The sequence below is a fragment of the Meriones unguiculatus genome, chromosome 16, assembly GCF_030254825.1.
Source record: "Meriones unguiculatus strain TT.TT164.6M chromosome 16, Bangor_MerUng_6.1, whole genome shotgun sequence".
NCBI lineage: Eukaryota > Metazoa > Chordata > Mammalia > Rodentia > Muridae > Meriones > Meriones unguiculatus.
This window is the reverse complement of record NC_083363.1, coordinates 32359310-32373785: the sequence shown is the minus strand read 5'-3', so window position 1 is coordinate 32373785 and position 14476 is coordinate 32359310. Positions and strand designations below refer to the sequence as shown.

General features: G+C 49.1%; 1 protein-coding gene across 2 annotated transcripts in view; it reads left to right on the top strand.

The window, feature by feature from the left end:
• Rftn1 (raftlin, lipid raft linker 1) overlaps nt 1–14095 on the top strand; it is a 201743-nt gene extending 187648 nt beyond the window's left edge. For both annotated transcript variants that reach the window (XM_021636247.2, XM_021636246.2), the window contains exons 8-10: nt 443–546; nt 2125–2206; nt 11914–14095. In XM_021636247.2, the coding sequence (XP_021491922.1) occupies nt 443–546; nt 2125–2206; nt 11914–12240 (513 nt within the window). In that variant the 3' untranslated portion in view covers nt 12241–14095. The remainder of the gene's footprint in view (nt 1–442; nt 547–2124; nt 2207–11913) is intronic.
• Nucleotides 14096–14476: the final 381 nt, after the last annotated feature.

Here is a 14476-nt window from a genome sequence, read left to right as displayed (position 1 = left end):
CAGCATGCATGTATTCCTGAGTGGCAGGGCTCAGGACCCTTAAGGCTGCTCTGCGTAGCTGCTGTACCTGGATGCAAATGACTTGATCATTTGTCAAATGTAATTTAACTCCCCATGATACCAGAGAGCATCTCTGCTAGGAATGCTGGGAATGGATCTTGGGGGAAGGTAATTGTGTTTCTTCAGTGAAACTCACGGGAGACTGTCCAGACGAGGATAAACCAAACTTAATGAATTCATCTTTGGGCTATAATTCCTGGCCGACCGCACAGACCAAGTTGGTCTAGGAAGAAACTGTCTGGCTCTAAATTCTCAAGTCTGCAGCTCATGTCCTCAGAGACCCCCTACCCTGCTGTGTTTGGTTGGATCAATGGGAGGATCGATTGCAGTGGTGGGAGCTGACCTTAGGTGGCAGGAGTGCTCATGGTGGCCTTTCCCACAGGGTGCGGAAGTGCAGACAGACTACGTGCCCCTGCTGAACTCTCTGGCGGCCTACGGATGGCAGCTCACCTGTGTGCTACCAACTCCCATACTCAAGACAACCAGGTAACAAGAATGGTGACTGTGATGGTTACTGTCATTGTTCCTGATAAGTGGATCATCTCTTGTCCTGCAACAGGCCCGGGGGCTTGCACTGAACCTCTTTGGCTGGGGCTTCCAGAGCCAGGGGTTCACTCACTCCCCTCCTTCCCCCTCTTCACATGGAAGACCCTCGGCCAGTGAGTCAGGGTTGCCCTGGACGACTGAGATTAGCCACTTGGTCTGGCAGGACATTGCACTAACATACGTAAAAGCAGTGAATGCCTGGGTTCTGGGCTTGATAGTACTGCATGTATAGAACCTCAATTAAGAGGGAATAAGGAAGAGAAGGAGAGAGAGAGAGAGACAGAGAGAGAGAGAGAGAGAGAGAGAGAGAGAGAGAGCATGCACATACAGAGAGAGTGAGGAGAAATGCAAAGGTCCGGGGAACCAAAATATCAGCTTTCTGATGTCCATGGGGCCTCAAGACCATGGCAGGCCTTTCTGAGCTTCACTTCTCCCCCGGACCCCCCATGAAATGGGGGTTGCAGCTATGATTACGGCCCCAAGGAATGTCAGGAGGACTCAAAATATAGATGGGAGGCCATATGTCAGAGAGAGGTATGTCAGAGTCTGAGAGACTGAGACCAAGACCTGTGAGGTAGATTTTTTTGTTTAGTTTTGCCCTTGAGATAGGATCTCACTCTATCCCAGGGTGGCCTTGAACCTGTATTCCCCCAGCCTTAGCCTGAATGACAAGCATATGCCACCGTATGTAGCTGATTTATTAATATCATCATTTCAAATCCACTTTTCAGCCAAGGCAAGTGCACCCTGATAGTAAGGGACTTGGTCAAGTCAATGATGCTGATCAGTGTTCCCATGAGGCGGATAATCAGGCCCAGAGTCTCGGGCCTTCCTTGTGCTATTCCTTATAAGTTCAGGAGTTCAGGTTCAAGGATGCTTACCCATTGTCCCTTGAGCCTTGCCTGAAACACCTTTCATCTATATTTTGAGTCGTCCTGACATTCCTTGGGGCTGTAATCATGGCTGCAGTCCCCATTTCATGGGTGAAGAATGAAGCTCAGAAAGGCCTGCCACGGTCCTGAGGCCCCATGGGCAGCAGGAAGCTGAAACAGGGCCCAAGACGTCATTACACAGAGTCAGGCCCCTGCCCTGAAGCTGGCTGTCTCTTAGGGTAGTGCCTTCACTGAACTCGCTGTACAGCTCACACTGTAGGGCAGTAGCAGGTGGCCTGGGCTGTTTGGCCGTGATAGCCTGGCCTTCCAGGACCTCTTTATTCTCCTGCCCAGCCATACCATAAAGTATCAAAGATAGAATTGAAAGACACTCTGTTCCTTTTAGGACTCCCTAAACTGCCAGTATATCCTCACTTAGCCAGGGTACCAGCTGCCACTGCCTATCAAAGGCAAGGGAATTTGTCTCCAGGAAGTGGGGATAGCCAGGCACAGTTGGGTGGCATCGACGATGTCCCTTGGCTTAGGGATGGGAACTCCAGGTCCAGTAGCAGCCTTCCTTCACTTAAAGGAAGCTCAGGCTGCACCCCCGCGGGCGCCCGTGCTCATCACAGCTCCTGTGTTGTAGGGAAGGGAACCTCTCCACCAAGCAGATTGTGTTTCTTCAGAGACCGTGTCTACCTCAGAAAACCAAGAAGAGGGAATCCAAGGTAAGACTCATGAGACTCCTCTACCCTCCCTCCCTGGGTTTATGTCTGAACATCTTGGCTCCAGTGGGGTCTTTGCCAGCTGGGCCTCTCCCATTCCCAAATGTTCTTGGGGCCCAGTGAAGAGCTGGGTCCACATTGGATCCTAGCAGGGGATGCTGGGATTGGCCATTGAGGTCCTAGAAACGGTTCCTCGGGCTTCCTGGGACTAACCAAGGTAGATGACAGAGACCTGTCTGTTCGCCAGCATGTGCCAAAGAAGCCCACAGGCTAAAATTAGAATACAAATCAGCTGCAGTTTGACAGAGGCCCGGGAAGGCCCGAGCTCTTGGTCAGATGCCCTTCTTGATCTCATATGAGCTGACTGGGGCTCTGGCCTGCCTATTAGATCCCTCAGGACATCAGCGTTTGCTGATCCTGGCCCGGTGTACTAGTGTACCTTTGTAACCCCTGCACTTGGGAAGCAGAGACGGGAAGATGAGTTTGAGACCAGCCTCTGCTGTGTAGCAGGCCCTGCCTTAAACATAAACCAGAAGTTTGCTCATCTTAGCAGGGGAACTGCCAGTTTCTTCTTGCCAGCGGTCTTTGATGAGCGGTTGGTGATGTAGACAGAGGCCACCGTGGCCTGTGGTAGTGCATCCTCAGGCAGATCTGGGCTAGAGGTCGTCAGGGCTCTTTCCTCCTTGCTGGACTTCTCTCCCCTAGCTGTTCTCAGAGTTCTCTCTTGTCCTGAAACCGAGCCCAGCGTTTGCTTCTGCTGGGTCATTCAGATACTCCGCTCATTCTCTGTGATATAGGGGCTGCTCCTGTGGGTTACAGTTTGAGTCTGAAATGTCTCCCAAAGGTTCATGTGCTAACGACTTGGTCTCTACCTGATGGCACTGTTATAAGGTATAGTTAAACATTCACAAGGTGGGGCAGAGTGGAAGGAAGCTAGGCCATTGCAGGGGGTGCTGTGAGGGTGGTATACTCTTGGAGGGCCTATTGGAACTCTAGGCCTTCTCTTTTGGTTCCTGGGTCACCATGGGTGAGTAGTCTCTACCATCCACTCCCCGCCATTGTGTGCTGTCTCACCGCAGGCCCAAAGGCAATGGAACCAACAGACTACAGACAGAAACCTCTGAAACTGTGAGCCAATCTGGACCTTCCCTTCCTTTCAAGTTCAATATGTATTTTATTTTATGTGTATGTGGATATGACTACATGTGTCATAGTATGCCTGTGGAGGTCAGAGGGTAATGGATCCCTTGGATCAGTTAGATAGGTGGATGTGAGCTGTGTGGTATGTGTGCTGGGAACCTGGGCCCTCTGCGAGAGCACCAAGTACTGAGCCATCTCTCCCTCTCCAGCCTCCTTTAGTTGACTTTCTTGTTTGAGTACAGAAAAAGAACATGGACCAGCAGGATTTAGGTGTGCTGCTAGCTTCTCAGGGAGAGCCCGGCATGTTGAATGAGTCTACCAAAGCCCCACTTAGGTGTCACCTGGATCCACTGTGCTTTACTTCGATGGCCACGGCCACACTCCGGCAAAAGTTGCTGACTTGTGTAGCCCTGCACAGTTGGCACCACCCCATAATCCCCATTCTTTGTTCCAGAGTCCCAGGTAAGAGCGTCCAGCCAGTGAACAGATTGCACTAGACCCTCATCAGCCAACAAACCCTGTGGGTTGCCCATTTGTTGAAGGAATGCCAAGGTGGTGAGGACAGGACGCCAGATAGACTGCAGTGCGAAGGAAGGCCACTCTCCAGGCCTTCATAGGCCCTCCATAGTAATGTGACAGGTGACAACAGAGGTGGACCAGAAGGCAGCTAGCTACCAGTCCCCGTTAACCACCAGGAGCAGTCAGCCTCCACCTGGAAGATGGATGATATCAGGTAGTGCTCAGCCACAGGCTTGCAGGGCGTCACCGGTAACATTCAATGAGCAACACATGCCATCTGCTACCAGACATGGAGAGATTGGCCTTCAGGCCCTTAATGGAAATGGCTCTAGACCCCCTTGCCACATGTCTCTTTGCAGGGCACCTTGGTTTTAGTAGGAAGACCTTGGCATCCCGCAGAGGGGACATGAAAGCAGAATTGACCCTCCTCAGGGAAAGGATAGAAACCATTTTTTCCCCTCGTCAGTAAGCCAACCCTAATTGGCTGAGCCAGTGCAGACCAACTGTTCTCTCTTTCTGTGTACTGAGGCAGTGCTCAGCACTTACTTCTTCTCCAGGAGACCACCCTCGCCCCTAAGAGAAAGAAAGCAGGCTTCCAGAAAGAATTCCATGCACTTGATGTTTCAGTCTCTCTGTCCCCATCATTCACACCTCAGCTGCCTCCACCTGGGCCTCTTGTCCCATCAGGACCCTGCATCACTCCTGTAAGCTAGGCTGCACTTCGTCCCTTCGCTCCATCTTACCATGTGTATTAGTGGCTTTTCTTGTTGCCGCCATCAAATTCATGGCAAAACCAACTTCAGGAAGGGAGGGGTTTTCTGGCTCACAGGGTAAGAAGGGTACAGTCCATCACTGGGAAGAGCAGGGCAGTAGGGAAGGAGGCTGCTGGTCACACCAGGCCCACAGTCAGCGAACAGAAGAGGACAGGAAGTGGGGCCGAGCTAGAAAACATCAAGGCCTGTCCCAGAGACCCATTTCCTCCAGAGAAACTCTGCCTCCTGAAAGCTCCACAGCCTTCCCAAACAGTGCCATCAGCTGTGGTGCCAAGGAGTCAAATAGATGAACCTGTGCAGGACTTTTCACACACAAACTACAATTCTTGATTTCCAAGGAAGTTCTTTAGGGTTTGTCTCTACTCCCATTTCTCCTCTTACTTTTTGAGAATCTTCATTCCCAGGGCTTTGCTTACCATTTCTATGCTCACGGCTTTTATGTCATCCTTTTAGCTTCACATCATCCAAGCCTCCTCCATCTCTCCCTCCACTTACTCCATCTAAGGGTACTCATGCGACCTTGCCCACCTCTCCCTCTATCTGGCCCACCTGCCCATTTGTAGAATGACAGCACTCCCGCGGGGCCATCCTCAGCCCCTTCTCCTAGTAGTCCATCTATGCTTTAAACCCTAGAAACTCCAGAATTCCTCTAGGATCTTATGTCCAGCTGCTTCAGTCTGCTGGTAGCAGGTCTCCCCATCAAATATGTTTTCTGTTCAGATTCAAAGTGATCAGTTAAAAAGGTCAGTTTAGGACTGGGGCAATGGCTCAGCAGTTAAGAATATTTACTACTCTTGCAGAAGATCCAAGTTCAGTTCTCAGCAACCGCATGGTACCCCACAACTGTCTGTAATGCCCATTCCTTTTGTTATGTAACCTTTCGATACATACTTGAAACAAAACATGTATGTATGCACACTTACACATTGACACAAAACTCATACTGTTATGCCAGGTTCATGGGACCCTCAGAAACCACCAGGAGATGACTCAATGCAATTGCAAGAGAGCTTTATTACGAGAGCAATCAAACTCGGGACCCAAGTCTCACTGATGCAGCAGTAGAGAAGTGGGACCCTGAGCTCTGAGTGAACAGGATTTTTAAAGGGAAAGTCTGTGAGCAGGAGGTTTCCATGGCAGCAAGCAGGGGGGCACAAGCCTTGGCATTACAGAATTGAGTGAAGTTTAGCAGGGCGGGGTGACCTTTTCTGAGGCACACAATCACAATGACTAAAGCATATAATCACAATGGCTATTTTTCTAAACCATATCTGAGACATTGGGGAGAATTTTCCCACCCGATTCTCAACTGATTCCCATTGATTATTGCCAAGGAGTTTGTCTTTATTTTCTATGAAACATTTATTCTGTTATATTTCCTGGAGGCTGTTGCTAGGAGAGTTAACTTTGTTTTCTGCCAGGTATACATTCTGTGATATTTCCTGGTACCTGAATTCAGTTCCCAGTCAAGATCTTTATTTCAAAATGGAGTTATATTCAGGCTATCTTAAACTCTTCAGTACACATAAAATAAAGGTAAACCTTTTTTAAAGGCCAGTTTAAGGCTGGCACAGTTCCTCATGCCTATAACCCAGTTGCTTGGAAGGTAGAAGCAGAAGGACATTTAGCTTTGTCATGTTAAAGATGGAGATCTGTCCTATGACCCATGAAGCCCTGTCTGTGCCAGACCCTCCTCTACATGCCAGTGGCACCGGCCTCCATAGTCTTCCACTGTCTCTGGGCCCTTGCTTTTGCCTGTACCCCAGCCTAGGATGCTCCTCTCCATTCTTTCTCCACCCAGCATCCTTGCCCAGGACAGTGTTCTCCCACCGAGACTGAGCTGCATTAGTCATCTTCCTGTTGCTGTGACAGGTACCCAAGACAGATAGGTAAAGGAGGAAAGACTCTTGCCTCAGGGTTTCAGTCCAAACTCAGCTGGCTCTGTGATTCAGGGCCTGGGGTAAGACAGAATATGGTCTTGGGGATGTGAGGCTGAAGATCATCTTCAGTTCTTGGAAATCAGGAAGCAGAGGCTGAGCCCAGGAGGGGCAGGGGACAATGCGTTTCTTTCCAGGACCTCCATTGACCTACTTTCTCCAGCTAGGTAGGCCCCATCACCCAGTTCCCCACCACCGCATAGTTAGGATGAAGCCATTGATGTAGGCCCTACTGTCTAGTCACCACTCAATGGTTCCCTGTCTGGAGACTCATGAGCTTTTTAGAAGAGACCCCTTATATCTAAACCATCACAGTGGCACGCTGTGAAAGAAGCCCAGACTCACCTCTCAGATCTCTACCCCAGCTCTCATTATCTGTGATCACTCTATTCTGGCCTGCATAAGTCATCAGAGTAAAGGCATTTCCCTCCGATTACTGTTCTCGTGGTACCTGGGTTTTAGGTGATGCTCAGGAGATGCCTGCTGAGCTGCAGACTTCTGCTCCCAGAACGCTTATTTTGCAAGCATCAAGATTTAAAGAACGGAACTTCAGGATTGGCAGATGGGACCTAATATATCCTGTCAGTCAGCGAGTCAATCATCAATGTAGACGAAATTCTCAAGGAAACTTCTTGGTCTCTGCAGAGTGCTGTCACTTCTGTGAGCGTGACTGTTGGAGACACTAAACTTGGGAGGGAGTAGATGACTACACTGTGCTGACGGAGTCTTGAGCTAAACTAACTCCTTCCTCCCAGCTACAGTCTGGCCTGCCTGCCTGCCTGCCTGCCTTCCTCCCTCCTTGCCTGCCTGCCTTCCTCCCTCCTTGCCTGCCTGCCTGCCTGCCTGCCTTCCTCCCTCCTTGCCTGCCTGCCTTCCTTCCTCCTTCCCTCCTTGCCTGCCTGCCTTCCTTCCTCCTTCCCTCCTTGCCTGCCTGCCTTCTTTCCTCCCTCCCTTTTTCCCTCCCTCTTTCCTTCCTCCCTCCCTCCTTCCCTCCCTCCTTCCTTCCTGCCTCCCTCCTTCCCTCCCTCATTCCTTCCTTCATTTTAATTTTAATTACATGTATGAGTGTGTGTCTGCGTGTGGATTTGGGCATGTGCACCCGGTACCCATGGAGACCAGAGGTATCAGATGCTCCTGAAACTGGACTTAGAGGCAATTGTGGGCACCTTGACAGTTGTGCTGGGAACTAAACCTGCAGAGCCATCCTCTTACCCCCAGCTCAGCTTCTTGAAGGAAACTTCTTAAGTTTCTGAAAGGTACTCATTAGACCCACCAGCCCCTGCTGCCACAACTGACCTGAAAGTGAAGACTTTCTGTCCTTTCCACCAGGCATTCATTCATTCATTATTTCCGTTTCTCAACTACAAAACTGAGCTACATCAGGCTACACAGGCGTGCTCCCCTAGGCCCACTCCCACACACCTAATTCTGAATTGGGTAGTTTAGCTGGGTTGAGCATTCCAGTGACACAGGTGTTAGTGGCTGAGAAAAGCCCAGGCTCTGTGCCTCCTGCTGTCCTTGCAGGCTTGTTGGTTGAGCTGAGACAGCACCCGCCACTCTTGAAGGTGTGGAAACTCTTCTTTAGCTGGGGGAGCCCTGAGGTGTGTTGCACACCCTGCCTCAGAGGCTTGGCCTGAGTGGCAAGCTGTGTTCCTCGCTCTCCCTGCTTTCCGTGAGTCTCCTCTTGGAGCCTTGGGATCTGATATAATACAGTTGGGCTGTATTATATGGGTGACTGCCCCATTCCCACGGGGAGGCCTGCCTGAGGCAAGTATGGAGGCTGAGAACCTGAGGAAGCCCTTCCCTGTGGGTGTTCTGAGGAGGCATTGTCTGATATTGTGGCCTTCCAGATGTTTTTCCAGGCAAGCAGCTTTCCGACTGTGGCCGGAGAACCACCAACAGCCGCAGCAAGACCTGAGTGTTTGTTAAAGTGCCAAATCAGTCCCCAGCCTGCTTGCCCACTGAGTTGGGCCCTCTGGGCCAGGGCCTGTAGTTGTGTCTCAAGGAGCCCCCAGCAATGCAGATGTTTGCTCAGGGCCAAGGGCCTGGATCTTAACTGAATAGTCTAGCCCCTTTCTGGACTCACCTGTGAATCTGTGCTCACATTCTCATAATTAATGTTTTATCATAAATGATGTCAAGGAGCCTTCAAATGGGGAAGCCCTTCATCTTTAATAAGCCAAAAAGCTTCATTCATCGCCATTAGGCCTGGACTTCCCTTAGCTGGTAACTGGGTGTAAAGGCCCGGATGACCTGGCTCATTCATCCTGACCTCTGAAAGCCTGAAGGCCAAAGTGCTTATGCTCGGAACTGAGCCTTTCCAAAGGTGCCCTTACCCTCTCGAGGAAGGTTGTTTTGTTTATATTTTGTTTTTGCCCAGAAGGAAAGGCTGGGAAGGTGGCTCTAAAGAAATCAGGTTGAACGTCAGCCCTGTGGTTTCCCAGCCCTGTGACTTGGGACAAGTCATCCAGCGTCTCTGAACTTTTTTGTATTGTGTGCAAATAGCACTAATAATGCTTGCGGGGGTCTTGCTTGGGGAACTCAGGGAGGTGTGAGCTCCTATCAAGCAGATTTTTATATTCCAAGGCAGTCTCTCTGAAGCTCTGGATGTGGGCCAATATTGCTTCCCAATTCCAGACTGTTCCCCCTTCCAGAGAGACAGTGGGAAGGCCTGAGCCATGCCTTTCTTGGAATCTGGTTCTATGACTGCTGGGAGGTCCAGACAGCAGAAGTCCTGAGGCAACTCAAACCCAAATGAGGACACAAGAAACAGTATAGTCATAGAAGGCCTCTGTTTGGCTGTGTAGGTCTCTTTGTGATGAGCCAGAAGGACAGGAAGCGGCTGAACTGGGTCTCACCTAGCTCACAGTGACAGGCCAGACCCTGTGGTGGCCCTGGAGGGTGATAGAGGGAGCAGCTGCTGTGCCAGCCTCATACCCCAAAAGCTCCTCCAAAGGATGCTTTGTGGCCAGACTTTCACAACAGCTGTGGACATTTCCTGGTGTAGTTAGCAAGGGCAGAAGCTGAGAAAGTCTGGGCTCGTGGTGGAAAGGGGCACATCTCAAGGCTGGCAGAGCTGTCCTGGATAGGACACTGTGTGTCCACAGGAGACACTGCTGATGCCAGCTATGGTGTATGGGGCCAGGGATACCCATTAGAGGAGAAGGACGTCCCATAGACAAGGGACTGCTCACAGCCTGACAGCCATCCAGTGCCAGGGCCGGGATGTGGGCTCAACAGCCTTGAAGTGCTTTGGTGTGGCTTAACCAAGACGGTCTCATCATTCTTTTAACAAATGTACAACTTCCTCTGACTTCCCCCAACAGCTGATTGTTCCAAGGATAAAATACAAGTTAGCTTAACCAGCTTCTTACAAGTGCATGGAAAATGTTAGAAGATTGTGTTTGGACACATCCATTTGGGTGGGAATCGAACCAGAGGAACACGGTGTCCGAGAGCATTGGAGTAGATGATCAGTGCTACAGCAGCCAACCGGGGTCTGAAGTCTGTGTTCTCTGGGTGTTTGTGGGGCCTTATGGTGTCTGATGGGCAGCCTGGTAGAAGTGGTGCAGCCGTAGCTTGAGTTCCACATCACACTGTGTGGAATGAACAGCTTGAGCGGGAGGAAGACCAACCATCCCAGAGGGCAATCCACAGATGCAGTCAAAGAGCACCCCAAAAGTGAGCGTCAGGAGCCACATCCATATCCAATGTTGTGTGTGAACTGGGCCTTCAAGGGTGGGATACAGGGACGGTATAAATTCCCAACCCGAAGTTAATGTGTATTCCACTCCTTTTCTATATTTTGATGGGATATTCAAATTGACCAGTTTTGTCCAAAAGGGATCTCTGACTTCCATGAGAATTGAAGTCACAAGGTTGGGATAGCTTTAAAAGCGATTTTGTAAAGCAAGTTTTTATTTTACCCTCACCAAATGGTCAGAATCTTCATAGTGTGCCACATTTCCTGCTCACGGTTCAGCTGTGTTCTTAGGCTCTTCTCTGAGGGCACTGGAAACATGGGCATTCTGTCCCTGCAGGACACTCCAAACACTAAGGCTATGGTTTTTGTTTTCTTTTACTTGGTTCCCAGTTGGTAGAACTGTTTGGGAAGGATTAGGGGGTGTGGCCTCTGGAGGAGGTGTGTCTCTGGAATGGGATTGGGAGTTTAAAAGCCTGTGTCATTCCCAGTTAGCTATCTCTCTCTGCCTTGTGCTTGTGGAAATTGTGAGCCACTAAATTAAACTCAAATTAAATGTCTTTTTTTTTTTTTTTTTTTTTTTTGGTGAGTTGACTTAATCATGTTCTCTCATCGTAACAGTAGAAAGTGAGACAGCTCTGCTCTCTAAATAAGGGGGTGACATACACCCAGGCTTATTTTCTTCAATGCTTAAGTGTATATTTGGCATAACTATTGTGGTGCAACTAGTGAGAAATTAAAAACTAAAGTCCTATATGTCTCATGATCACGAAATAGGCTGAGAAATCTGACCAGTGAGTGTTCCAGCTTTCCTCAGCAGCCCTCATCCAGAACTACCATAAGATCATAGCTATTGCTAGCCCTGTCACAGGGTACATGGCCATAGATCTTAGAACCCCTGCTGATTTCCTTTCATACAGGCAAATGCTTGGTTGCAATACTCACTGTGAAGTAGGCTCAAGGATGAGGTTGGGTGGAGAACGATTTCAGAGACAGTGCCCTAGTAGGAAGGAGCAGAGGGAGAAGCTGGGCTTGGCTGCATCTCAGTTTCTAGGTGACTGTGACTGGACCAGCTTTTCACAGTTGGGAAAAAAATGGATTGAACCACCCAGTGTTTTTCAGGTTACCTGGGCACCTTTGTCAGCTTGCCAGAGAGGCCTGATAGCCAGTATCACTCTCCAAAGCTATGGAAGGAGCCCACAAGTCCTGAAGGAATGTCTGGGGTCTAGAGCACAGCACCGTGCCAGCCCTGGCCAGCTTGTGTAAGCTGAGGAAAGACAGTCTTTCCCCAGTGGTATGTGCCTGGTATGTGGTAATGCACAGCCTATTCACAGCAGCTTGGCATTTGGAGAGGGTAGCCTCCATCTTCTGCCTTAGCCTTCCAAATGATGGCACCTCAGGAACCCTTGCTTTCTTCGCTATGGAGCCCATGGCACTCTTCTCCCTACACAGCTCCCCCAAATATAGAATGCACACATGGAGGGTGTTAGCAGGCGCCAAGGATGGGAGAGATGGGGTGGATTCCACTTAGCTTGGTGGTGTCCAGGGAATCTGGGAACCGTCAGGTTTGAAGACGAGAAGTGGATACAGGAATAGGCTACCAGAGACTCTTCATCCATCTCCATCCTCTCTGCATTCTAGTTCCACTGGCGATTCTCCCGAGAAGAGAGCCACAGCAGGCAGTCAAGAAAATCCAAGAGTAAACTTGGCACCAGAAACAAGCAACAAGCAGAAGAGACTGAGAAGAATCCAGAAGACCAGTTTCCCAAGGCTGGAGATGTGGAAAACTGTGTGCTGGAGACCCGGCAGTGGGGCGGAGCCTCTGAGGTCAGGGAGCAAAGGCAGGGCTCCAGGGCTGTGCAGAATGGTCCTGCTGGCCACAACAGGGACTCCGTGGGCCCCAGGCACTCCAATCCCAGAGCGGAGGCCGAGCTTGCTGCAGGGCTTGTACCAGCAGAGGCAAATTGAGTCCGTGATTTGTGCTAGGCCTGAGGTGTGATGGCAAACCTTGGGAAGCTTGCGCGCAGCTGGTTTGTTCTGTGTTACCTTTTGGCTTAACCTCCCGTTGTTAGCTCAGTGGGCCCTGTTAGGGCCGGTCTCTGATAGTGTTCTCTGCACATCCACTGGAAAGCTGTCTTAATGACCCACTTGTGTGAGAGTGCAAGGTTGGGCTGTTCCTTTCTAGACCTCAGGGCTGGAGGCCTGGCTCTGGTCCCACCACTTTCCCAGGCCATGGGCCATACAGTGCCTGTACTGCCATGGCCATGGGGCCCAAGGGCATTCTGGGTCAAATTCTGGGACATCCTTTGGCACACACCAAGGTTCTCCCACTTACTCCTACATGCTGCCACTCTCAGCAGGTACTCGGTGGCTTTCACCCCGCAGCCTGCAGGCTGCCCTTCTCCACCTGAACCCCGAACACCCTGCTGTTATGGAAGGCAACCATGTTGGAGAAGGGGAGGTCCCCAAGCCCCCTGCCTTTCTCAAAGTAGTTCTATAGATACGGATGACGTGGAGACAGACAGGTAATCCCCTAAGCCCTTGCTCTTGCAGAATGTTCAAGAAAGTGTTCTGTGTTAATAACAATGCCAAAAATATATTGTTTTAAAATTTTGTCTTCAGCACAGGTATGAATATGTCTGTCGTTGTGGCAGTAGGTGGTTGGGTGGCCTTGTGTGCTGTTTTTTGTTGATGTGTCATTGACTGAGGTGTATGCTGTGCCTGTCACATGTTTAGACTGTCCATAAAGTTGTTGTTAAAGGCTTTAAGTAGAAGCATCTGGCAAACCTTGGAGAGAGAACACCAGTTGTCTGGATGGAAACAGCCTGTCTCTTTCTTGTTTAGTTACTTAAAGCAATAAATCACCTGAGTTTAGTGCGTGGCAAGAAATGAATATTCACCGTGTCACAACAGAGGTCCTGGCCTGGTATAGAAGCACCCGACTCCCTCGCCCCCTGGGGACGATAACATTTTCTACCTCCTGGCAGTGTGGTAGATGTGGCAAACAGCAGAGCTACCTAAGCTGCCAGGGTCTCAAGCTTTAGTAAAAAAAAAGAAGCGGAAAGTGAATTCAGATGCCGTCAGGTGAGTAAGAGGACACAAGTTGATTCCAAAGTGTGGTTTTTAAGATTTCACATAAGTTATTTAATGAAGAAAATCTAATGAACTTGGAAATCCTGTAAACCAGTGTAGTGGGCGGAACTGCAAAGCCTTGTGCAGACATATCTTTTTTTTAAAAGATTTTTTTGTTTTAATTTTCATATTATGTGTTTGGTGTTTTGCCTTGCATGTATGTCTGTACCAGTTGTGTGTACCTGAAGCCCGCTGAGGTCAGAAAAGGGTGTCAGATGCCACAGCTGGGGTTACAGATGGTTGGGAGCTTCCCAAGCTGGAAGGCTCTGGTTGCATGTTTCGATAAGTAACATTTCTGTTTTATTTCCTGTGGGGACTTTTGAAAAATTCTTTATGGATATTGTCCCAGTATGCGGCCAACAAATGATACTGGGATTTCATCAGGGGGTTTGTTTCTTTTCTTCTCCCTTTTCTAGGGTGTCACTATACTTTGGAAAAACTGAGGCAGTTAACAACAACAACAAAAACAACATATAAATGCATTGTGCTTTGTATGTGAATATCCTTATATAGTCCATTGTTACTGAAATATGATTATGTCGCAAAACAAGATACAGTCTCGTTCCTTGTCATCTGTTGACTCCATGCTTAATGTAATTAAAGTCATCGGGGTTTTTTCCTTCAGTTTTTTCTGTACAGAATATTTCTAAGTTCATTAATTCAGAATTACAGAAAGCTTAAAAACCTTTAATCACGTGTGAGAATAAATTTATCAGGTGTGCTTCCACACTCTCTTTAATTAAAATATAATTACATCATTCTCCATCTTCCCTTCCCTCTCTCCAGCCCTACCCACGTGGCCTCTCAAACTCGTGTTCTCCTTTTAAAGACATTATTGTTCCATGACTACACACACACACACACACACACACACACACACACCATGGTCCCCTTTTACTTCCCTGGATTCTGTGGTTACTTCAGGTTATATGCTCCATATGGAGATTTAGACTAGGAACCACGGATGAGAGAGAACATTGGTTTTTCCAGTCCTGGATTACTTCAGTTAATATACTATTTTGTGTAGTTCCATCATTTACTGCAGATTTCATGATTTCATTGTGTAAGTGCG